At 46.3% G+C, this 26764-nt stretch overlaps 1 protein-coding gene across 1 annotated transcript; it reads right to left on the bottom strand.

Moving 5' to 3' along the window:
* Positions 1–1625: 1625 nt before the first annotated feature.
* LOC121837241 (solute carrier family 13 member 4-like) lies at positions 1626–25938 on the bottom strand. Its single transcript, XM_042292822.1, has 3 exons — positions 25756–25938; positions 18575–18712; positions 1626–1775 (listed from the first exon to the last, which is right to left on the bottom strand). The coding sequence occupies exons 1-3, from the start codon at positions 25936–25938 to the stop codon at positions 1626–1628; spliced, it is 471 nt and encodes a 156-aa protein (XP_042148756.1).
* Between the last annotated feature and the right edge of the window lie 826 nt (positions 25939–26764).

The following is a 26764-nucleotide window of genomic DNA, read 5'->3' as shown; positions in this document are numbered from 1 at the left end:
GGCAGAGCCTCTAGAAGCTCTTGCGACAGCGAACTCGCCGATATGTCACTGCAGGTTTTGAACGTAGTAGGTAAAAATCAGGGCATACCATTTGGAAGACAATGGTCGCCTGCTAACAGCTCAGCTTTGCGCGCTCAGCTGACGCATGCACATGGCACCATACCTGTCGAGAGTGGCGACCCCCTAAATGTCGCTGGAGTCACTAATAGTCAACATCCAGTTGTCCAGGCGTATGCGCAGGACCATCCGAGCAGAGGAACTTGCACGCTGTATAGCTAGGCCTCGGAAGTCTGTAGCGGGCCCGGAGAAATGCGAATTTCAGCTACGGCGCACTGAGGAGACTCGTCGGAGACGAAGTAGAGATGAGACACAGGAGCGAAGTCGAAAGCGGAAGCGAAAATGGAGTAAAAATATTGAGACTCGTGCGCAGTAGGCGGCACAGAAACGACGACGGCGCTGCAACGATATTCCGATAACGCAAACGCCGATCTGCTATCGCTGTGACACACGTACGCGGTAAAGTAAATGAACTCGAATTTGTTAACCATAGTTTTGTTTACCCCGAGACTGGGGTATTTCGGAAAAGGGACGAGAAGAAAAGAGGCCACAAGGAGGCGACGTCTCAAACACAGCTAAGGATTTTATTCCATCGCATGCACTTCTATACACACCACGTCCACACACCACCAACCAAGTCGACCAATGACAACATAACACCCGGAATACACTAAGCCAAGCATAGGCCCAAACCATTACAAAAGAAAAATCTTTCAGCCAGACAGAAGGACAAGATAAGCCTCCGACTACACAAAGTAGTCGGAGGCTACTTTGTGTAGTCCCTTTTCCGAAATACCCCAGTCTCGGGTTAAACAAAACTATGGTTAACTTCCACCAGCTCGCCTGCACCCTTACAATTTTTTCGAATTTGTTCTCGCAGGCAATTGTGATGCTTTACGCAATCATTCTACGCGTACAATATTGTTTCTAATTTTTATTTTCTGCCATCATAACCGTTGTCTTGCAATGTTAGTGGTTACATTGAATCCTGTCTGCGAGTCTAATTTTCATGCCTTTGCGCGGCTTAGTTCGTTTTGTGTCGCCTTCTCAACACTTAATCTTATTGTATTAGTCATCGCTTGTTATGTTATTAAGATGCACTGCTGAACGTTTCAGGCACAGAGGGCTCTTCAGATCATGGCTTTAAATTTGGCCCCCAAGCAAAAGAAAAAAAAGAAAAAATAAAAGAAGAAAGGTTAGCGAAACAATTAAAGGAACAAATACGTTCAAAACCATGACGGCGTAGTAATTTTATATTTTCATGTAATAACAATGTCCTGTTATTAGTCGAGGAGTATAAAGCTAGACAATCATGTTACAGAATTAATAACAAATTTAACTAGTCTCTTTTATATCACTAACTGTGCCAAAATCTCAGATTCCGTTTCAGATATGAGTTGCAACATAATAGATACGAGAAGTAACATAGCACTCTCATAAAACCCTCGTTCTGGATGAGCGTTGCGCCCTTGGCGTATGCCCAAAGTACTATTTGGCAGTAAATTAACACATAAATAAGATATAAACAATAGGCCGACTCGACGCGCGGAATTTTCAAAGCGTGGCGCTTAAGCTTCTTCCACGCTCGAAGCGTTGTCAGTCGAATCGAGGGCCCAGGCTGGCAGGATGGACCAGTCGAAGAAGTGGTTGCCCAAGCTGTTCATGCTCAACAAAAGACTGAGCACGATGAGAACCTTGAGTGCCAGGCCGGATATAAGCTGCGAATGAGACGGAAAACGGCGCATTTAAGCGTGATCTAATGAACCACAATCCGAGAGCGAAGCTGATTCGGGCATTTGTCTAGACCTTTTTGTATAATCTCATACCAGAACGCAAATGACGCACCCTAGATTCAGCGCATTTTTGAACGGCCGCTGGCACAGGGTATGCAACCGCCAAAGGTATGGGCGAAATGGCTTAGGGACGGACGTTGTGCGTGAGTTTGTTCCAAGTGTTATTTTTTACCCTGGTAAAAAAGAAGATCGGTTGTCCATGGCTACCACTACGTTATCGACGAGTGCACAAATAATATTAACGAGCATGAGAACAACATCGGAAAGTGTGCGACAAGAACAAGAAGCTGAAGCGCCAATGTAACTGCAATGTTACTGAGCTTCACATGTTCCTCAAGGATCCTTATTTATGAAGTTAGTTGATTGCGAGCCTGAATCCCGAATGCTTTGTATCAGACTCATTGTCACGTTCATTCTCACGACTATATTGTCTAAGGCAAGCGGACTGATTCTAACACGGTGCCAGTGCTCCGATTAGGCTATCACTGGAAAGTATGCTATCACTCCCTGTTGTGAAAAGTGTGAAAACGTGTATGTACCTCCGCTCAAAGATGCAGCTATCGAATAGCGAGAACTTACCCGCATAAACCAGATTAAACCGCTGATATATTGCCTCGTCGTGGAAACTCAAACACACAACCGTCTTCATCCTCGTTCTTTCGAGGAGTCAAGGTAATGGCAGGGCATTAGCCAGCTCGATGCAACTATCAGCCAAGTTCCAGCTACGTTATTGCAGCCCACAATAACCTAGCCTAACCAAGCCTCCCCCGCCCCCCCCCCCCCTTTCCCCCCTACCTTCACCGTAGCCTACGCAGATAGCTGTGCTGCCAAAGCAAGCTGGTATTTGAAGTTTTAATCTGCTAGACGGCGTCAATCGGCACCGCGATTCTCAAGATGGCGGCGCCCTAACAAAAATATCGATATACACCGTTCACTGCGAAGTTGGTTGTACCGTAGAAGTTATATACCATTCCAGAAAAGGGTTTTGGTCGTTTTTATTTTCAGCGGTCGTGGGTTCGGGGCAGGTGATTTGCTCGCTTTGCGAAGTTACCAACATGTCCGTGCTGGGCTGTGAAAATCGCACGCTGGGCTTTTGATTTGTGAGCACTGAAACGGTGTATAGGTGCTCGGTGGATTAGTCATGCGTCGCTCTCGCGACAGGCAATCACGCTCTCACCCACACCCACTGGCATAGAGGTGTCAGGTGATGAAATGCAGGCGGTTGAATGTTTCAGCGAGCGCGTGTCTCCCACCGCACTCTCAGCTTAGAAAGGAGCAGACTACAGTGATGTCTCGTTGATATGAACACGTACGTCCTCCCCAAGACGCACCCTTAATTTGAGTCGTCCATAGTACAGAGACAAAAAATTTATGTATTTACCCAATTAGTTCCCCGGACATGTTGTCTATACAGCGGGGTACACACAGTAAAGGGGTCCGTATTAAAGAGATGCGACTGTATAGTAAACTTTTTATGTTGTGGAAACTTCTTGGTGGGTTTGGAGCACCGTGTTTAGAGCGATTCAAAAGCACTCCATGTCCGCGCCATCCGAGCATGCAAGCGCGCGCTTGCACACCCAAAAAGGTACCAACAAAAAAAGCGCTCCGAAACCGCTCCGAATAAACCAAGAAAAATCCCGATTAAACTTCTTCTGTTTTCTTTTCTTTTTTTTTTTTTTTTTTCGAGAAGATAAATGCGCGAGTACAGAATTAAGCGGCATTCGAGCACGCGCTTCTGTATCTTTGACTGAAGTCACCGGACCCTAGGAAAGTTGCACATTGCCTAAACTGCATGCCGGCCGGACACAAATGTATACTTACATACAGACAAGCAAACCTCGCAATGTGATTAGCTGATCGGGCTCTGTCGCATGGCAATCGCCATTTCGGTATATTCAAGTCTTTAAAGCTTTGAAAGGGTACGTTCTGGACAAGTAGCGCCAAGATCGCTATGAAGCATCATCGTACTGAAAACACTCCTCGTCAATATTAGCGTCCTTGGCTTTCTTATCAATCATGCTTATCTCCACGGATATATTACAATGGTATTGCTGTTCTTGCGTACTGCAGGAAAGGAAAATTATTTTTAATGCCGCCAAGCACCGACGCTCCATGTGGTGGCGGTGCAAAGATGTGCGCTTGTTTTCTCCGGTCTGTGGATAACAAAATCTCGGTATTCGGGAAATGTATTTATAAACCAAGGGTGGCCAGGCTGACCCGGCCTAAAAGCGAAAAATAAGCTTACAAAAGCAGCATTAAAGAGGAAAGGCAGATAACGGGGGGGGGGGGGGGGGGGGGGGGGGGCGGGGGGGTTCAAAACGTTTTTTAGGCATTAAATGAAACCTGAAATATTTTATCAGGGGTGGCCAGACAGGCATCTGAGAAATCATTAAAAATACCCCTTTTGTTTAGGAACTGCAACAAAAAAGGAGCGTGGCAAGTTTTTTATTATTTTTGTTCCGTCCGATAAAGCTTGTGATCATGTTGGACGCCAGTCATGCAGCAATTCCTGGTTGTGCCTCTACATTGCGCTTCCCCCCCTTCTTAAAGCAAGCACCTTGAAGTCTGACTCGAATGACGTGGTTGCAGTCCGAAGCAACTCATACGTTCGTCGTTAAGGGTCGCACGCCGTTTTGACTTCGCCGCTTTCATTCTTGATAACAGTGCCTTACAACAGTAAGATCCAAACATTGAGAAACGTTTCTGGCCCACATGCTTGACGTAGAAATAATAGCTTGCTTCCGGCACCTGCCGCCAGAATTCAACCGTCTCCGCAGATCGCATGACCATCTTCAGTCCTTCGTCTTCTTGGAGCTCCAGGAGCTCCACTTTGAACGCTCCAACAACCACCGACAAAGCTTTCCATGGTTGGAGAAACGCCACTCACCACATCGACCATAAAGGGATTAGTTAGAAGCGCTAAACATGGTTTAAAGTCTTTTTATACCTTTAAACCGAAATTGGAAGTCACTTTCGAACTCCTCAAGCTTGGCGATGTATTTCCCAAGCTTAACTTCGGTCCGATCAAATTCAGGATTAGCATCCAGCATAGTCGTCAGCTGCGGAAAATGGATAAAACGGCTTGTTTGCATATCTTTTTAGAAAAGTCTTAACTTGTTTTGAAACGTTAATACTGTTTCCGATACCATTTCTCTTTGCACTTGCGAAATATTCAAAGTTTGGAGGTGCTGCTCTACGCCGGTGCTTGAGACATGACCTCTCTTTCTCCTCTAAAAAAAATTGAATCGGCTTCATAAGGTTTACAAACTTTGTTAGCACGTTGCTCACGGACAGCCAACGAACCGCACAAACAACAACAAATACCCCCCCCCCCCCCCCCCACGCACACACACATACACAGACAAGTCTTTGGGCGCATTATCAAGTTCGAGTTCTTTAGTCAGGTTGCGAAATCACCACTGATTTTTTGCAATTATCGTTTGTAGTTGACGACCCGAAGGACGGTCTTCATTAATGTTCTACGGAACGGCGTTCCTGGATAGCGTTCCTTTTAGAGGGACGAAGGAACGCCGCCGTTAAACTTTGATTTGGTGGAACTGGAGCGGGAACTCGTTACATTTTTACTAAAACGGAGAAAGGAACAGCGTTTCTTTTTTTCGTCCAGTGGGGTAATTTGCATTATAATTCTAAGAGGGAAAATCTAAAAGTATAAAAACAAGAACTTTACGAAAAGCAGGATCTCGTCAACTTTTTGGTTACTTATCTTATGGTTTATTTTGTGTGGTCCTCGCTTCGCAACAGTCGGTTGCAGCAGGAGGTAGTGGACATTGATTCTTTTTTTAGTGTCCGAGATTGCGGTACAAAAACCAGAACTCTGAGTCAAAGGAAAAAACGCAGAAGGAGTGGCGTTTAGAACTACTTTGTTTGCTTCCGCGATTCCTGATACACCCAGAAATCCAAGGCTGACTACAGTCATCACTAAACTTCCACAAATAGAACTACAGTTGCAGCAACAGAACAGGTTACCAGACATCGAGCACACCGTCGTATCCAAAACAGTGGTAAATTAAACGATACATAGAAATTAACCTTGATTCCTTCTCCCCTTGTCCCCCTCCTTCAAACTGAACAACGAATGAAACCTTCACGAAGAACGGTTTGGTTGTTATCAAGACTGACCTTCCAAAAGCACTACCCTCTTCTTCACCTGCTCGTCTTGCGGACAGCAACATAGAAAGGCAACTGTTGTTAGGTTAGAACAAGGAACTTCGTTTCATCAAAACGTGTGAGGTTGTCGCAAAACGCTCGTGCGATGTGGGGTAACAATACATTTGGCTCGGCTGAATCGCCCATCGCAAACATGAATATGGTTAAAAGCTGAATTTATCAACCAATGAAACCCTGCTTCTGCTTGTTTTCTTATCCTGGTGCTTTTCATCACGGCATTGCAATTCACATGTTCCCATTTAATAGGATATATATATATAAACTTTCCTTGATCTACATAAATATGGTAATCCGCAAATACAAATGTAACGATACGCTCCATTTTTTTTAACTGTAACGGGAATGAGTTCCTTTTTTTACACATAGAACGTGTAACGGGAACGCGTTCCAAAAAATCAGAAAAAACGAGGAACAATTTTTTGTTCCTTTCTTCTTCTTTTTTTTGAGGAGCGTGTACAACACTGGTCTTCATAGAATCATCGTTGGTGGGAGTTGCTTCGCCGCCATGGGCTCGCGATGGATAATGCAGAGTATAAAAAGAAGATCCGGAATGCGGGGCTCACTCCACAGAAGACTTAGTAAGCCTGCACTCTTGCCAACCGTGGCAGGTGCACCATCTGTTGCAATTGCGGCAAGTTTCTGCAGAAGAACGTCGAACCGAGCCTTTCCAACAATGTTAACAAAGCGAGCTTGATATCAGCCCCACGAGTGGTTTCCTTGAGGGCAACCATATTCAAAAGCCCTTCTCTCACGGTTTTGTCACATAAAACATAAAGAATGAAAATTGGCGACTTTTGGCTTGTCCTGGAGATCTTTAGATTCATCAAGCTCCAAGCTGAACACTTTACATTTGACGACGTCAGAGTTTAGCTCTGTAACGCACCCTCTCGACCAAACGAACAAGTTGGGCTGACCAATCTTTGAAGCTTCATGTTGTTCGGATCGAACAGTGGTAAAACGTCGGAGATGCTTTCCTTCACCAATTTTGTCTCCGAGTAGGATCGCTTGGCACGGAGCAATGTTTCATGAAATCACGAAGCTTGTCTCGGCTGCTCAGTCTGATTGCTTGCTAAAGACCTGCATCAGTGACTGCTAATTCTGAAGTCGTTATTTTAGCTGGGCCAATTTGGTCTGTCTTAGATCACATGACGCTAAATACTACCGAGAATTTTTTTTTATTTGGCCTCAAAGTTGCCTTGTTACGTGAACCTGCACCATTACCGATGATACAAAGGTGTTTACCCCCCCCCCCCCCTCTTTTTTTTTTTTTTTTTTGAAGCTGAAATCTTCCTTTCGCTGACGAGAAAAGTCCGATGCTCGTCTTTATACCTCCATTTCTTTTTTTGTGGGGGTGTCATTTTTCCAGGGATGATCAGACGCCACTGCAGCATGTAGCTTTTTGCGTGGGGACACTAGAGGCAATGACCTGAATAATTGGCGATACTCCTCGTCGCGGAGAATGCTGAGTCCACTCAATACATTTTTAGTGTAGTGTGCACAGGACTTCTTTTGTATTCCAAGCAAGGCGCCGTTGGTACCGAAAACTTTTTTCCAATGCAAACGTCCCGGACACATCTTCACAAACCTGTGCCTGGTCCCATCATCCGACATATAAAAAACGTTGCTGGTCAAAATAATGATTGCTAGTAATTGGTAAAGCGATAAGAACTCCCCGGTCGTTTAGCGAACCTAAACACGGAACGTTGACCAGTTAAAGCGAGGAATCAGGTCACCCGGGGCTTCTCTATGAGCATAGCCTCCGAAGCTATGTCATGATATCTTGGAAAAGAAAAACACAATAGGGAAGGAACGCGGCTTATCTTTTGGGGACAACCTTCCTTTTCGACTGTAACAAAGCGAGAAGAAGCATTTCCTTAACCTCCAAGCAAGACTGCAATGTATCATTCGGCAGACACTGCCCCTAACATATGTTTTTTTTAACTCTGATCGGAGTTTGAATCTTTTCTGAACAGAAAGGAAGCTGGACTTATGAGAGATAAACAGAAAGGGAGGTGGGGGGGGTGGGGGGGGGGGGGGGGGGTGGGAGGGAGGGTGGGGGGGGGGGGGGGGGGGGGGGGGAGGGGGGGGCGAGGGTATAGATGCCATACAATCGCAAGCCGCACTTGCACCATAACAAAGTTGGAGATTTCGGGGAGGGCCTTCGGCTATTCAATTTGGGGCGGCAGAGGAAAAGAAGCTCACCGGAACAAAGCTCACCGGAGAAAAGCTCACCGCAAAAACCGGCAGATGCGGAGAAATAGCTCACCAGCCTTGAAAAAAAATGCAGAAATAAGCTCGCCGATATATATTATATATATATATTTTTTTTTTTAGCTTAGCGAATTGTGCATTACACTTGGCAATTTAACACCAATTATAATTCGTCACTGCAATAAACATAATTATCCTCTTTTTGTAATATTAAGGTTCATCGGGCATATTTACTGATTCCTCACAAGTTAGTCATTCATTCATTTTATATATTAATGATGCCGGCAAGTATAAAATCGGAACATTGGACACACGTAAGAAAGACAACAATTCACAGCTTGACAGTGCACACCGTCGGTAGCTCTGTCAGATAAAGAGGTTTGTTTTTTGCGAGCTAATTAGATAGCGGTAGGTGAACCGTTTCAGCACCGAAGATTGTATGATGCCTGATAGATAGTAGATCGTCCTCTCGTTTGTTTTCTTTACCCCGTTTTCGTCGTTTGAGGGGTTTTCATCGTGTATAACGTTTACCAACTCGCTCAATTCACTACCTTACAGAAGACTAGTTTTTATATTCGTTACGAGTAACCGCGGTGACAGTGTGCAGCTCCGAAGGTCATGCGTGGCTCGCCGTAGAAGGGCACTATCACACAAATGCAACATGTGGAAACACCAGCACAAACGGCTAGAAAACGTGCATATCCGTAGAAGAAAGAAACCTCAATATCCTACTCACCGTCCTATCCTGTTTTCAAAGTTTAACAAAAGCTTCAAAGAGAATTTCAGGCAACGCGTTGTTGCGCATGCACTTTCGGATTTTCGGACATTTACAGTTTTGCCTTTTAGGTTTTAGGCAGACTTTATTAAGCTTTCGAACTTTTTCCTGCTCCTCAAGTTCATAAACGTTTCTGTTAGACTTTCGCTGCCCAGAGAGTATCCAACAGAGAAAACTCGCCCGCAATTATTAAGTTGGGAGCAATATACCCAGTAAGCATAATAAAAATTTCAAAGAAGGACATTTTTTTTTACAAAGTTGACGAGTTTTAATGATAATAAACTGATATATGTTACGCACGATCCAACAACCTCCATATAAAAAGAAGAAAAAACATTGGTTAGTTTATCTCCGCATCCGCTGAATGGCCGGTGAGCTTTTCTCCGCATCCGCCGGTTTCGAGGTGAGCTTTTCTCCGGTGAGCTTTTCTCCGGTATTTGTAGGAGCCAAGTTGGTTTACAAGAATCTTCAACAAATTTGAACAGATCTTGCGCCTCATGGTATTTTTGGCGTTCCCCGGGAGATCGACGTTTCAAGCAGTGGTGTTAGGTGGGCTTTGCTCATTTTTTTCATGAACCGGAAGATCGCTGGCACGTCATAGACGGCATGGTGGTGTTTCCAAAGAAAGGGATCTATGAAGCAACCTGTCACCCGGAACTTGAATAGGCCCACCGAAAATAAAAAGGTGAAGAAGAAACTGCTCCTTCCATGAACAAAAATGACGACCGTATGGCGATACTTTCCCAAGATCCACTGACTTTAGTTCGCACAACACCGTCTTATTACGTTATAAAGCTGACGTGCGCTTACGCCGAGCTACGACCGCAAGTCGCCAGCATATCTGTGATTCGTAAGCAGCGTTGCAACCAAGCAGTCAAAGGACTATATAGCTTCACACGCGGAATCCCAAGCACGAATATGCCGGTCGTATCTTGACGTAAGCGTGTCGTAAGTTTCGTAACGTAAGAAAATGATGCTGTGTAAGCCTGCCTCTACTCTGTATAAGCTGTACGAACGGGTTAAATGCGTGCTTTAAAGTGCCTATCTTTTTTAGGCTGTACCGCAGGGAATCAGTCCCTTTGAACCATGAGGTCTACAAGAAAAGTCTGGGAACAACACTTTAAGAAAAAAGGGAGGAGAAAGGTAGCAAAAGCGACTGTTCCTCCTTGTTGCGGACAAGTTGCCCAGAGAAGGGAGGAACGGCAGTTCAGATGAAAGGAGGAGGCCGAGTTCCTCCTTGTTCAGTTGGCGCAGGGGTAGAACATCGCGCTACTGACCAAGTGGTCAACGGTTCGATCCCCAGAAAAGTGTTCTTTTCTTTTTTCTTTTTGTAAAGTTTTTTTTTTTTTTTGTTTACCAAAAGACACATAAACAAACCCAGACCGATGAAAGGAAAATTAAAGTCCTTATTAATCTCCGAGACGTTTTCCTCCTCCAGGCAGACCGGAGAAAGCTTTCGCCCTCCCGACCCATCTTCTTTCGGTTTCGTTTTTCGAGCACATCGCGCACGTTGTTTAATAAATTAATGTTGAGTTGATTGAGCTTCAGCGGCAGGGAAGGCCGCCTGTAATTCCGTCTTCTAGTCCAAACGTGCAGAACATTTCGGTTGCATTGACGTTTTTACCACTAATTTTATCAAACGAGCTAACGAAGCCGCTAGAAACAGCGAAGTTCCGGAGCAGTGCCAGCAACGCTACATACATTGGGTAAGACGGCCGTCTCCAATTTGCGGCGGGACGCACGCGGAACTACAGCAGCGAAACCACGAGGAACTGTGTCGACGTTTTCGACGTCATGGAAATCGCGGGAACTGCGTCCAAGGCAGGTTTTCCTGCCGGCTGCCTGGGTGCCTTCCGTTCTGAGTTCGGTTCCGTTGTCCCGTGCCGAGTGCCAACCGGCGTTCAACGTGATTCTTCTGCGTGTCAGCAACATCGTCAACGTGGTTCTGTATTTCTTTGTGTCAGCGACATCGTGATGGCAGTGTTGTGGGTTGTGAACAGAAGACGGGAATTATCGCCGATGTGACTGTGTGTTCGCGTATCAGTGGTGTAACAACAAGATGAGATGACGTAAACTGTCGGGCATTGATGCCGCTGGTCGGGCCATGATCGGAGGGGGCGGGTTGTCGCAGGATGACATTCCGCTTTACATTAAAGAGTTTAAAACCACTTGAGGGATTAGGTGCAGTCGATCGACGTGTGGATAGTCATGTTGGAACGCTGGTCTGAACGGTAAGCTCCTATCGTACAGTGGCCAATGTGACTGTCGGTCCCCGAGAGCGATTGCGCTCTCGGGAAAAAACAACACTACGAAAGTATGGCGGAAAGTACGTATATTTATAATGGAAGTTTAGCATAAAAAAAAGACAGGCAAAATCGAAAAAAAAAACAAAAAACGCTATCCTTTATTTTACTGTTTAAATATATTACGGTTCCTGTAGAAACTGCCCTCTAAGTGGCGCGCTGGGATGAGCGCTAGAAGTTTTCGAAGTTGATCGAAAAGCGATTTCTGTGCCCGTGAAGCATCACTTCCAGCTGAGTGGATATCCGCTCTACAGAGATTAATTCAAGACGGCAATTGCAGCTTTACGCGAACAGCACAAATAGAAAAACGAACACTACAATATAAATACTGGCTACGAAGGGCCATGCGGGAAAACAAACTCATGGCTTGGAACCACATTGGAGCGGCTCTATTTATTGGCTTTCAAATATTTATGGCATGATCGAGCGTCTTCTTTTTAATAAGAGATTCATCCCCTGAGCCATTAAAAATAGCCTCTGATGTATGACATTGGTGGAAAAAAATGAACATGTTCGGAATATTTTTTTTTGCTTAGGGAGTCACCGAAAAATTCCGTACGTTCAAAACGACCACTATAAAAGACGGAAACGCAGGGCTCGGTAGTAGTGATCGGGGTAGTGTGCTGTTGTATTGATGTTTGTATGTGCAATGCCTTTGTATGCGATCAATATGTGTTGACCTGATGTTTGTAGTGTGCGCAACGTGTCTAATGTGTTAGAGATTCCGAAGAAAAGGGAACGCAATTGTGGGATAAGGAAATAAAAATATTTTTTTGTAAAACATGAATTGGGCGGTACCTAGCGCCACCTAGCCTAGCTACGTACGATTACTCTGCTTGACCCTGCCATCTGGTGGCAAGCGATTTATCATCCTTTTACGCTACGCGGCTACGCCATAATTTCGTGTTACCGTGCTGAGATAAGCCAAGAGGTTGCTTCGGATTTGCTTTCTTCTGAGAGCGGCTTTTGGTTTTGCGGGCGAATGAATTTCACTCCTCCGTGATGTGCGGTTGACGCAACGGTTGACGAAGGAATTGTGGCTCGAGGAATAGCAAAGGTAGGACATAAAGTGCGCGAACTGAGTGCCGGTTGTCTCCGTTGAACATCGCAGTGCTAACGATGAGAAGACTGAGTGACTGCATGCTTTCGAAACGTAAGTTTCTTTACCTGCAGGGGTAAAGAAACTTCGGAAATAAATACAGTTCGCGGAAAGCTCGTGTTACGTTTTTATTTCCTGCTCCTCTCGCTTCGTGCAATAAACTTAGTGTTCTCGTTAAGCCTTACCGAGCTCGATTTGCTCGATTCGTGGCCGCCATAATGAGATGCAGTCGACGGAGGAACTTTTCCTCCCCTGCTTAAGGGACGAAAGTTTCTCCCTTTCTGAAGGAACATATGTGTCAAGAGCGTTCCTCCCTTTAGGGAGGACTATACTGACCCTTTTTTCTAAGAGTGAATAAGGAAGTCTTGTGTATGCTAGACTGATAATAATGGATTGATATACAGAATTTTGTTTTCCTGGGTAGCTAAACTCGTGGAGCAAAACATTCTTCGCTTTTTGACGTAGCGGGGGGAGTGACCAAAAGAACGCCGCAAAGTTTCCTCCTCCCTGCGCGCGCTCAACTTCGCAACTTTTGACGAAAAATCCCCTGAGATCCTTAGGCGGTGCACGAGAGCACGAGACAGCGCGGGGAGGCGAGCGTTCACGCCGCTCGCTGTACGTTGTCTTTGAGCCCTCTAGCGCCGAAAATCCCGTCATGCCTCGCCCAGGCGAGGAGCGAGAGGAGACGACGAGAGTTCATGTGCTACGATGAGGCATTCGCACAGCGGAACTGAAAGAAAAAGTTGGTTTCCTGCTCGAAATCGCGTCCCGCGGGCCACGAACTCAAGCGCGAGCTTGAATTGTAAGCGTCTGATATTTCACGAAGGGAGGAATCGACGGCCCGTGTTTTATTTGAAAATTTGAGTCATTTTGTAGCCGTACAGACACTGAAACCTACCAGTGTGTAATGAAAGGCCCAGGACAACCACAGAGGCCGCGAGATCTAGCATCATTTGTGTATGGGTGAAAAGTGAAACATTTTTCGACAAAGCTCCTACAGCAGAAACCTGTGACGCATTCACTCAGCGTCCGGGAAGGCTAAACATGGAGACGTTGCCCGAGACTCAAGCAAAGTCATATTTGAACGGCAGCTATCTTGCCCCGTCATATTTTGTTTTGAGAAAGCTCTCGTTCTCAATGCCCTCACCAGGGAAATAAAAAGTCTTACGAAACGTATTGCTAGATGTTCCAAAGAACTAGATTTAAGCCGTATCCTTTCAGTGGTTCACTCATCATACTGTGCTTAACACGAAGCAAGCTCTTGCGCGTACAGTGCCATCAATTTCCTCAAGTGTATGCTGTTTTGTAGTCAGCTGGTTTCGGAAACTTACGCCGTCTGTAGATATCTCTGACAGCCGAGCTGCTTAAGTGGAAGTCATCGCAAATGTAAGTTCCACGTTGCAGCAACCAATGTTTATATAGATAAACGATGGCCGCGACTGGGCACTCTCGCATTCCCACCCATCACGTCGAACAAAGAGGTGCTAGTTTCGGTTAGAGGTCGGTACTTTTCTACAACATCTATGGCGACAGCATCAGTCTGCACTCGGTGCATTCGGCAAGTTCGTTCGGGGCCTGTTTTCTGTGCAGCACTCGGCGGGTGTAATGCATTAGAACTCTCACAGTGCAAGTCTGGATCGCGAATAAAGAGCCCGTCACTGGCCTCACCGGCGGCCATTGCTTGACGACAGGCAATACGCCGCGTCCTGTCTAGTTCTCCCTTCGTTTTCGACCTCGTTGCTTTGGCCTATTACACCATGAGGCAATACACGCAAGTCTAAGGGAGAAACACGCAAAAATTGGAAGCTTGTACGCGGTGCTCGAGGGCGAGCATTTTATGACGTGCTGCGATGATTATGTCCGGTTCTTGGAGATCCAATTGACATTCGTGAAGCGTTTGAACATCGATTAAAAAAAATTGGCCGGAGCACGATTGACTTACCGACGTCGCTTGCTTCGGTTGCTAAATAAATGGGACGTTCAGCGACTGGACGGCACGCTCCGAGTTTCAGTTTGTCCCGGAAGCCCTCACAGCAGTTCAAAGAAAAAGCTTTCACCATGAAGCACTATGTACAAGCGGTCAAAACGATGCGAATGTCCCCAGTATAAGGCATTCTAACTTATCGTTTGCTGAGCTTTGATGACTCTGAAATCACGGATGACTCCACAATACTCTCGGTAGCCCTTGTCTCATTAAACACATCACAGTTAACGCCCAACAAAGTGACCCTGGACCCTCAACCACACAACATTTAGTTAAACAAGATTGGTATTCTAACGCGTTAACAGTTAAAGGGCCCATGAAACGATTTTTGGGATGGGATAAATCATTTTCGATTGGGATTTTACTAATAGCACATCGTTCAGTGCGCCAAAAGAAAAAAGGTAGAAAGACAAAAGCCTGACTTTCAGTGCGAAAATTTGAAAACAGAGCGGACTATTTCGTACCTCCTCCCCTTCGCAACCTCTCTGCCTTTTCACGGTGATACATCCGCGGTCCCAAAAGCGCATCATCGGGTCCAAACTGACGTCACACGCAACCGGACCTCACTTATTCCCTTCACCCCTAAGCTGGCATTGTGGTGGAAGCTACGCGCTTGCCGGACCAATCAGCCGCCTCCCTTTCATCACCTGACTTCATTCTCTGCAGCCACATTTGCCACGCCCACGTGGCAAGTGTGGCTGGCCCAACGAGCACGTAGCTTCAACAGCACTGTCAGCTTCGGAATGAACGGGGTGGGGAAAGCAACTGTTGTCTGAATTTTGAGCGACGGGCTAATCTTCTAGGGGGAGAATGGATGTGTCCGGGATTACGCAAACGAGAGTGCGAGCAAGAGGGGACTCCCCCTTTTCGTCTTCTTTAATTGTTTGGTGGAATGCGCGATTTATGAGTTGAGGAGGAAAGCTAAACAGGAAAAAGTTGGAAAAGCGTTTCATGACCCCTTTAATATTGCCCACAATATTAACTGTTATTTGCTAAAACACGATAGAAGCTTCATGGTAGAGAACAACCAACTAACGTAATAATATTGACTTTTTCCGTTTTCCCTATAGCATGCATAAGATCGTGTCAAGCGATGACTGCCGGTGGTGCCGCTCGACCCCAGCAATACATTGTTCTATCCGCGATCTAGCCTCCTAAGAAATCAGTGGTGCCAGTGCTATTAGACATAAATCGTTTATTTGCATGGGTACACCCATACCTGCCGGATGTCGGAACGAGGCGCAAAACCGTACATCCGGCCAATATTGAAGGCGGTTTTCGGCCGATATTGCCTCGACACTCGCCAAAAGCTACGTGCTGTTTCGGCGACTCGTTTGTGTAATTTATTTGTTCAGTCATATTATTGGGTCCCGGGTCACTGTGTACACCCCAAAAAAGAAATGTACTGTAGTAATTACACCTTGACGAGAAGCAGGCACGTAGCCAGAATTTTGTTTAAGAGGGGGGGGGGGGGGGGGGGGCGGGGGGGCGTCGATGACAAAGTGCTGTATGAGGGCGAGGGAGGGGAGGAGGCCCCAGCAAAATGGAACATTTCGGGGGAAGGGGGGGGGGGCGGGCCTTATGCCCCCCCCCCCCTTGGCTACGTGCCTGACGAGAAAGGGGTATTGTAGTTTTACGTCTTTATAAAAAGGTGTAGTGCATTATCACACGTTTTAAGAAGCGTCTTTAAAAAATCACTCCTTTTTAAAGGTGTGAGGTTTACATTTTTTATAAGGTCTATTGCTACACTTATTAGGGTGTTAGTTATGGGACACCCCACTTAAATGTACTGTAGTAATTACATCTGTAGTAATTACGCCTGACGAGAAGGGGTATTGTAGTTTTACATCTTTATAAAAAGGTGTAGTGCACTATCACACGTTTTAAGAAACGTGTTTAAAAAATCACATTTTTAAAGGTGTGAGGTTTACATTTCTTTTATAAGGTCCATCGCTACACTTATTAGGGTGTTAGTTATGGGACACCCCACTTACATGTATAAAGGTGTGAAAATGTTTAATGTGTATATACCTCTAACGGAAGACAATTTCTTTCATGTGATTACATCGCGTGCCGATTAAACGATCTGTCGATGACACGTCGTTCGATGAACTGATTTGACCGCCAATGAGTGACGACTGCCAGTAGAATTTCAGGGAAATAATTCAGCCGGCTGCCGGGAAACTCGACCCTACCCAAGAATTACTCCGGTTATTGTTTGTTTCCCAACATTCTGAATTGTATACCACCTTATTAGTACCTCTTCAAATATTACAGAAAAAAAAAAGAAAGAACGATGGCAGCCGCAAAAACTCTGACAGCCCGGCGCACAGTCATGTGGGAGACTGAGAGGTGCTTGTCAGTCGCCACCATGCCTTGAAAGCAACCGGTTCCGAAGAACCGGAGCGCGCAGAGAACTTGTTGTTCCACGGTCCGAAGCGGCGAACGAAGCTCGTCGCAGAGTCAACGCACAACGGCTTTCGATAGCCGGTACTGTCGCCGAAAGTCGTCGTCGGGGAGTTGAAAGGCGTCCCCGGTGGTCTCAGTAGCGACGCCGACAGTGGCGGAAGATAAGCTCGGCCGCAGCGTACGGCACCGCCATGTTGACAAAGTTTAACTTCGCCTCGATCCGAAGCAAAGATCTCGAGCTCAAACCACGACTCTCGCAAAGTCGGAAACGTCACTTTGACGTCAGCGACAACTTCGACAAACGAGGTTTCTTTTTTACACAAACTTCAGAGGGATTTCGAGCGTCAGCAGGTCGCCTAGGGAACATCTGCAAAGCATTAGTTTTAGCTTGGCGTAGGGATGTAGGGACAAAGGGGCGCTACGTCATCGGCGAAGCCGTTCAATCAGCGGGCTCCTCGCGCCCCTCCCGCGCCGCACGCGCGCCTCGATGAACTTTGTTACATTCTGCCTCTCTCAAAAAAATGAGCGTTCGAATGATTGACACCTCGCTCGGCGCGACGTCAGCGTCGCGAGAGTCCAATTAGCGCGTTCCGCAAACTTCGGGCACAAAGTTGTGCTTGACGAGTTTAGCGACCCTGATGTTAAAGAAATGAAAGGCAAGAAAATATCAAACGGCAAACCGCAGAAATTTCTACTAGACATTAGGAAACCTTCCAAAGCTGCATTATTAAGCTTTTTTTTATGTATTCGAATAAAAAAAATATGATTGGAATTGACGAGTGTACAAACGTTGAGATACTATAAAGTGAAATCGATAAATGTAGAATTAAGAGAGTGTTGTGTAGCCATCTGCAGTTAGCTCTCAAATATGGGTGCGACGAAGACCACCCAAGAACTAGAAGTGATGTCAGGTATCACATTGTAAACACGTAAATATTATATTCAGTTCGTTGCTCTCTTGTGAACGTATGTCAGTCTACTGGAAAACGAGAACCGTAGGAAGTATTTCGTTACATAAGCAACACTTTGTCTAATGCCAATTGCTTCAAGTGCATTGGACATTAAGTACACCGGATATTTTTGTGGGCTCCAATATCTTTAGAGAAGACAAAAGTAGAGTTCATATAATATATTAAAAAAAATTCTCCCAATACATTTCGGCCGATTCGAAACTCCAGAGAAAGCAACACAACCCAGCGGAAAATACACGGAAAGAAGCGCGGGGCCACCGCCCCTTCGATGTGAAACAAACGCACAGTTTGAAACAAATAAAAGGGGACTAAATTCTCTCCGCCGAAAACGCAATTAGCCTCTCGCAGACGGGCACGTAAAACATTGTGCTTATTGCCCCTGGGCAGATAGAGCCTCAAACTAAGCTGTACTACAGGCCTCTTCATTCGATGGCCAGTGCGAGCCACTGCACAGGGAGACGTGGCGATGTGCTCCCAGCGCAGTGGCCAAAAATGCGATGTGCGCCAGGGCACATGGCCTTTTCGATGCTCGATGTCTCAACCAAAATAGACCACCTCAGCGGATACATGCCAGCGATTGGTTTGCCCGTGCTCAGCGCGGAAGGGACGCCTCGAAGTATAGTTTACACACGAAAAGTAGACACCCTTCAGGGTGTAATGTTGCTTGTCGGGGTGCCGAAAGAACACTTGTTGGCTTTGTTCATTCAGATAGACTCGACTGATGTTTGGAAAAATACACATATATGTAAATGAATGGTTCCACGCGTCCCGGGCTCCCACGCACCAGGTTCAGAGGTCCCATTTCGGTCATCTCGGCGAGCAGGGCGATGGCGACGCCGGACGTCGGGAAGATGAGCGAGCTGGACGCCGCGGCCGTCACCGGAATGGCGAAGTAGAGCGGGTTGTACGTGCGACTGATGGCCTGGGAAGAGAGGGAGGGAAACTGCCCTAAATGGGGCAGATTTTCGAGGTATCCAAACTAAGCGCATTTTCGGAACGCCCAGGATTGTCTCTTCCCGGCATGCTATAGACCCGTTTAGTTCACTCTCGTCCCCAGCCACCTGGTAACCATACCCGGTATTGGCAACAAAAGGAAAAATAAGACATTTAAAGTTGCGAATAGGAACAAAATATTGCTGAGATATTGGTGGCGGTTTAGCTTATATTCTGAATGCCTTCTATAGCCACGCCGATGACCAAATAATGCTTTCGGCCATACTGGAAGTGACGACATTCGAAATGGCGACATCCTTGTTGAAAACGTCGAGACGTTACCTCTAAATTAAAGATAGCTACCCAGAAAGTGGCAAATAAAGGTTACGCCAAAACCAAAGTTCAAAATTTCGGCGCCTCTAGCTCCTTCGCATGTTATATAACTCGCAAGTAAAGCCGACAGTCTATAGTCGGTTACAAATTAAGAAGGTAGTAGAAGCCCCTCCCCATAAGCGTGATGCGCCCGCTTCAGACGCCTCCGCAGTCGAGAAGATAGTTCGCTGAAAACGCCCCTTCTACTTCAATGGATGGATATTGACTACAGACAGACCTTGTAGCGGGCGGCAGCTTGCGCCACCTAGCCGAGGCAAATTACTCGCTCCGGAAGCTTGACGTAAAATGAAGGCTTCAGTGCAACGAAAATTGTAACTTTTATAAGTAATGCATATATGGTTGTTGGTTTTAGCTTGATAACCTTCCTACTCGAATTAGGTACATTCCGTGTATTTTCTGCGTTTGTTAAAAAAAACCTGCGTTTCGGGTTTTGAAAGTTCCTGCGATTCGCGTTTTAACAATGCCGAAGTCGCCCTTTTCCGTTATGAATCCCAACGTGGAGACAGCGGAATGCGATTCCTCCGATTCTTTTTCGTCAAGAGAGTCTGGTGCAGCCTCGCCGCCTACGCCAAGGCGCCTCTACAAAAAGCATAAGAGCGGCGATGTCCTCAACCGAGCTGCACGGCAGCTGATAATGAACGCGTACGTTCAGGTGCGACACGAACCGCCCGCCAAGCCCGGCCAGCCCGGCCTCACTGTGGAGGAGTCCTGCATCAAAGTCAGCAAGCTGCTTGGCGTTGGTGTACGCACCGTCCTCGAGATTAGGAAGCAGGCGAAAGAAACCGAGGGACAAGTTGTGACACCTTCTCGGAAGCACCCAGCAAGTGAAGGCAAGAGGCGGCGCAAAATCAGGTACGGCGAGTTCACGTTGTGCGCGCTAAGATCGTGCGTCCACCGTTTCTTTCGACGGAACGAGGTCCCCACGGTCAAGAAGATAACGGCCGAATTCTGCGCGAGCACTGAACTTCCCTCGTTGAAGGCTTGGACTGTGCGTCGCCTTCTCCACGACATCGGATTCGAGCATGACAAGAGGGAACGAAACTCCCGGTTGATTGAACGAGAGGACATAGTCGCCTGGCAGCAGAAGTACCTGCATGAGATCGCACGTCACCGACAAGATGGTCGGAAGATCTTCTACTTGGACGAGACGTGGGTGACGGCAGGGCACACTGTCTCAAAGGTGTGGGTAGACACGACAGTGGCCTCGTCTCACGACGCCTTCATGCGTGGTCTCTCGACTGGCCTCAAGCAGCCATCGGGGAAGGGCCAGCGTCTTATTGTCACCCACATCGGCAGCGATGAAGGCTTCGTCGACGGCTGCCTGGACGTGTTCCGTGGACAAAAAACCGGTGATTACCACGAGGAGATGGATGGCGCCCGCTTCGAGAAGTGGTTCGACGGTGTCCTCGACAAACTGCCGACAGGAAGCGTTATCGTCATGGACAACGCTTCTTACCATTCACGGCGGTTGGAAGCAGTGCCGACGACGAGTTCCCGGAAGGACGACATCCGACAGTGGCTGACGTCTAAGAAAATTTCATGGGACCCCAAGATGGTGAAGAAGCAGCTGCTCGACATTGTGGCCTTGGTGAAGCCACAGCACCTAAAGTATCGTGTGGACACTGCTGCCGAGACAGCTGGCTGCACTGTGGTCAGGCTCCCACCGTATCACTGCGAGTTCAACCCCATTGAACTGATATGGGCGCAGATCAAGAACGGAGTTGCTGCCCGAAACACGACGTTCAAGATTGTCGACGTGGGGAGACTCCTCAACGAAGAAGTTGACAAGGTCACCACTGACAACTGGATTAATGCTGTCAGGCACGTTATTGACATTGAAGCAACGTTCCGACGAGACGGTGCCACAAGTGCCCACATCCAGCCCATCGTCATCCAGCTGGATGGAGAGGACACCCCATCCGAGAGTGACCTGTCTGGTGTCGAGCCCCTTGACGAAGCTTAAGGCCACCCTTATGGAGAAAGCGTGGAACATCTCGGAACACAAAACGGTCCTTTTAAGGACCACTTATTTGCTTTAAGATCGGATTGTTGTTCTTGACCACCACTAACCTCCCGTGTCTCATGTTGTCATGCTTCTCTGCTCGTTGCCGAATAGCATTTCGATATGCAGCCACCAGACAAACTTTTTATTTTTGTTGCGATAATGTCTAAGCTGGTCTATACATTGCACTGTGCCATAAATCACCAGTATAGATTTCAACTTCACGAAAACAAAATGTTCGCAGCCCATCTACGGCAAAGACATCAGATGCCCATATTGACCCTTCCCGCTGTCTAAAGATCTTTGCTACGCAGCAAATGGAATTTCGATTGCAAATAAGCTCTTTTTTGTCTAAGAAAAACGACACAACATATCAATGCCAGTGCTCTGCTTTAAAGCATAAATGGGACGTCTGTGGCCATTTACATGACTGAGGCTTCTGAGAATAACAAAGCCGTGTGTTAGCACAGTGGAGAGCGAAATCGCAGTACCAGTACTCTGTTTCTAAGTCTAAAGGGAACGCCCATGGTCATTCACATGACCGAGGCCCCTCTGAAAACAACAATAATGTGAGTCAGCACTGTGGGAAGCTAACTCTTAATGCCAATGACCTGTTTCGAAGCATAAACTGGACGTCAGTGGCCATTCACATGACCGAGGCCACCCTGAGAATAACAATAACGTGCATCAGCGCGGCGGGCAGCTGACTCTAACTGCTAATGACCTGTTTCGAAGCATAAACTGGACGTCAGTGGCCATCCACACGACTGAGGCCACTCTGAGAATAACAATAACGTGCATCAGCGCTGCGGGCAGCTAACTCTAACTGCCAATGACCTGTTTCGAAGCATAAACTGGATGTCAGTGGCCATCCACACGACCGAGGCCACTCTGAGAATAACAATAACGTGCATCAGCGCTGCGGGCAGCTAACTCTAACTGCCAATGACCTGTTTCGAAGCCTAAACTGCACGTCAGTGGCCATCCACACGACCGAGGCCACTCTGAGAATAACAATAACGTGCATCAGCGCTGCGGGCAGCTAACTCTAACCGCCAGTGACCTGTTTCGAAGCATAAACTGGACGTTAGTGGCCATCCACACGACCGAGGCCACTCTGAGAATAACAATAACGTGCATCAGCGCTGCTGGCAGCTAACTCTAACTGCCAATGACTGGTTTCGAAGCATAAACTGGACGTCGGTGGCCATCCACACGACCGAGGCCACTCTGAGAATAACAATAACGTCTGTCAGCACTGTGTGCAGCTAACTCTAACTGCTAATGATCTCGTTTCGAAACATAAGCAGGACGTCTGTGGCCATTCACACGACTGAGGCCACCCTGGGAATAACAATACCTTGTGTTAGCACAGTGGAGAGCAAAATGCGAGTGCTAGTGCTTCGTTTCGAAGCTGAGTAGACGCGTCGAAAGTTCCCTTGAAGTCGACGGCCATTATGACTCTTGGGTCGCACTTTGGCGAGTTGGCCAACACCTCGTGGTGGATGAGGAGCAGGCTGCCCTGTGCGCCGAAGTGTGGTCTGAAGTAGTGCGGCATAGATTTCCTGAATTTAAGAGGCGCCATTGTACTCGCTTGAAATGTATCGTAAAAACAGCACTAATTGCTTGAAATGAGAAAACGTCGGCTACAACATTGATGAAGGATTGGTGAGAGGACGGAAATCTGGGGAATGCCAATGCCAGTAACTGGGCCTAGCTCAAGCTTGATATTGTCCGTCTTGCAGAAACGCTGTGATGAAGTGAAGCGGTCTTCCATAGAGACCTCAGTTTTAAGCCTCCAGGACTAGTGCAATGTACAGGATTAAATCTAACGTTTTCAAAGCTGATAAGAACCACACTGCACAGATTGCAGCCAGACTTGTTGCCAAGGGCAGAGTTGTGAAGTACCGAAAGGTTGTCTTGTCCAGTCCAGAACCATATCAAATTTGCCTTATGGCCCCTTATCCAATTCCAGGTCGTGAACTTTAACAGCAGAGGGGCGTGAAATTCATTTTCTTCTTTGTTTAGAGTGCATTTGTTCTGGCAATGAGTATCTAAAAATGATGCCTGCGATAGTGTTTAAGTAACGCGGCTCGGGAACAGGCTTTTTTTTCGCTGCCACTCATTTCATCAAATGACATTTCCCCGAAAGTTTGTTTCAACGCTGCGACGCTTTATCAACAGATTGTTTCATCGACACTCGCTCATCGACATATCTTGCTATGTTTCGTCGACAAGATCTTGGTTTGGTTAGGGGTGCGCTGCTTAGTTGGTGAGCAAGGGTACGGGTACATGCAGGGGGTAGGACCACCCTTACAGGTTGCTGCGAAGCGGCATGTACGGGTGGGCTGGGTCGGTCCACATTTTTGTAATGAACTGCTGGAGACTGTCGCCGCAAAGCGTCGTGAACTGGGTCGGTCGGATAGTTTAATATGTGCTTCAGTGATAAACGCACAACAAAATGTTCCTACAGCGTGAAATTTTTGTGTCGATGAAACTTCACAGCACAGTGTGGCAGTATCGATGAAACGAGTCGTAAAAAGTTGATGAAACGCGTCGATGAAACAACAGGGACCCTTCTTTCCAATGGTTCCATGGAGGCTCTGACAATGGGGACGGCAAGGTTGCCTCCAAGAAGCTCAATGTTTTTACACGAGTCTGTCTTTGCCAAGGTAGACCAGAAAGACGATGGCAGATTCTGAAGAGCTCGTTCGCGGCTACGGCCTGGAGGCTGGTATGATCCAGAGAGAAACATACATCAGAAATGCAATTAGGCGGTTTCAGCTGTTGCTTGATTCAAACATTGTTGATTTTATTATTATAAAGACAAATCATTCTGCCACCTGCATTCGGACCAAGATCAAGAGTATTCGGTATGTTTTCAATTCTTGATTTAAACAAAAATTTCGCATATAAGAAAGCCACAATTCATGAAGCAGGAAGCTTCCCTTAAAATCAATTTTTATTGACCATACTTTTCATCTTTTACAAATTATTAAACCAATGCTGCGATCCAGTATTGTGGACACATTTTCCTTCTTAAGTAAATTGGAAAAATTGGTGCGTGTTTACCGGTAATACCTCAGGCCGCGACGCAAAGCGAGTGGAGGTACAGGCGTCACGTACCCGGGTTTCGAAGCATAAATATACGACTGACAGTGTCTCGAGAGCGAGCAGAATGTTCGGAAGCATTTGAGAGAACCGAATCTGCTTCCCTCAAATTCTCTGTTATTTCTTCCAAAAGAAGACATCAGCCTCCTAACGTCCAAAACAATATCAATTAAATGTTTGTAACATACGCATCACTGGCTTTATCATTTGTGTGCCACCTGTATGTAACAGCTCATTATTGCGAACGAGGGTGTACCCGCGGGTACTATCGCAGTCATAGATTACCGTGCAGCCGATTGCGACGCGGAAACTTGAAAAGGACGCCACGTTTCACAGATGAATGCATACTGCTTCGAAAGCGTCATTTCAGTAGACAGACTATTTATTAACGCCAGCCAAGGTACGGTCGAAATTGAGTAAAGACACTTACTGTGTTCGCGGTTCACTTATGCCCCTCCCGCACAGCCCACTACACTTATAAAGAAGAGTTTGGTGACCGCTGCATTTTAACGTCGCTCCACGGAAACCTCTGCGAAGAAAAGCCGATGCCTTCACGATGTTCAGGCGCAACCCGAGGCAGAGAAGCACACGGCGTTCGACGTATGTACGATGTTAGGCCTTACTCCCGCATCGAAATTTTCGATGGCAATGCTATCGCTGGATTCTCACGCTGTCGCGCAGAACCTATTGCGAATAAAAGTGGACGCGGTTACGACTTAGCGAGGTATGCTCGGGTAAGTGAAAAACCGCATTAAAAACAGAATAATTGCTGCAAGATACTCGAGTCGTAAAAATCTGCCCGGCAGCCATGTTGAAAATATTCATTTGCCAGAACAAGATTGGTTCGGGCAGGTCGTGACGTCACGGAAACAACGGAACGCGATTGGTGGCGGAGGAATACAAGATTCCCTTTGAGGGGCTTTTGCCGCTACCTTCTTGACTTGTAACCGACTATAGAGACACTGTATTTTGAGATTTTTAATTTAACTTTTCAAGAGCCCGACGAGGCTTGATTTTACAATAGCCAATCAGAGGAAGGCGGTCCACCCCCCCCCCCTTACCCTCTTCGCAAACGTTTCACAATAGAGAAGAGAGGTTGGGGTTGGGGATGGGGGTGCGTTTATCGCTAAATCCTACAAAAAGACAAATGAAGGATTAAAAACCCTTAAAAAGAAAGTTTTTTTTTAACAGTCTAATTGGGACTCCCGTTTCAAAAAACTTAATTTTACGCGAAAAAAATAGAGCAATATTGACGTTACCGGTGATGTCACACCAACCTCCAAAACTTTGCGGTTTCCGGCGCCCGCAACCCGGAATCCGGTTTGGTATGAACCTTTGAACTTTACTTCCACTGACCAGTATTCAAAAGATGAGCACGTGACGTTGAAGAAAAGGAGACTAGAGTTAGTGTTTCCAAGCAACCAAGAGAATGAGAAATCAAATCTAATAAAAACAACATGTTCTATTTAACTAAAAAAGAACTGGAATGCCAAAATCAAAACGCAATATTCGCTCATTCTGCTTACCAATTGTACGGCAACGGGCATGAGTATGGTGACGGTGTGGTGACTGGTGAGCATTTCTGTCATCGTGGCAGCGATTACGGTGAGCAGGGTCTGCAAGAGGAGCTCGCTGACCGTCTTCAGGTCCATCAGGGTGGTCACCAGCCAGACGTCGAAACTGGACCCCTTGGACATACCAAGAGGCATGTTTGATAGTCGCGCAATGTGCACAAAAATAAATAGCGTACTTAGAATTTTGGGTTGGTTTATTAATGCTGCCAGATGGAAACAAAGTACCAGGTGTTTGAAAAAGAAAAAAAAGATCAATGTTTTTTTGTTTTTTTCGCATAAATAATCTTTGGACCGCAGAAAGTTGATAATCTGAGAATGTAACGTTAATGCTGGTGATAGAAGGTGGCAATTCGGGAAACATGAAGTTATCCGAATCAAAAAATAAAAATAAATTATTTATGAGCCGACGTCCACCTAACCCTAATATCGTCAAAAAAAAAAGCCATTACGGCACCTCTAGCATTCATTTCAGTGAACTAAACCTGTAAAAAAATGTATGTTTTGTTTGTCTTGTTGACACTTGTTTCACTCAAACAAATGCTACAGGCGCCCACTCGGTCGTTTCTTGTTTTGACAATATTGCTTGGATCGACGTCGGCTCATAAAGAAGTTTTGTATCTCTTTTTTATCTTTCCATCCAGGTAACGTCATGTTTCCAGACCTTCTCGTTTTGTCACCAATGAGTCACAATCTTGCGGAGTCTCAGCGCAGTGCCTATTTTTTATGCGGTCAAAAAAAAAATGTCCTCTCTTCTACCAAACATGCGAAATATTGAATGTACGATGTGGACTATCTGTTGAATAAATTTGAATATAAGACTTTCCTACTACAAGGTCCAAGTAGACTATAGTATAGAGACTATAGAACTAACAGGCACCGGCGCGTGTCGATTTCTGACAACAATATAAATTAGCTAACTTTTTGTCTTTTTTAATGCGACAGAAATTACTGTCCCATGGAG

The sequence above is a fragment of the Ixodes scapularis genome, unplaced genomic scaffold, assembly GCF_016920785.2.
Source record: "Ixodes scapularis isolate PalLabHiFi unplaced genomic scaffold, ASM1692078v2 PGA_scaffold3__209_contigs__length_174095766, whole genome shotgun sequence".
Lineage (NCBI taxonomy): Eukaryota > Metazoa > Arthropoda > Arachnida > Ixodida > Ixodidae > Ixodes > Ixodes scapularis.
The sequence above is the reverse complement of the archived record's forward strand: the minus strand, read 5'-3'. Positions and strand labels throughout refer to the sequence as shown.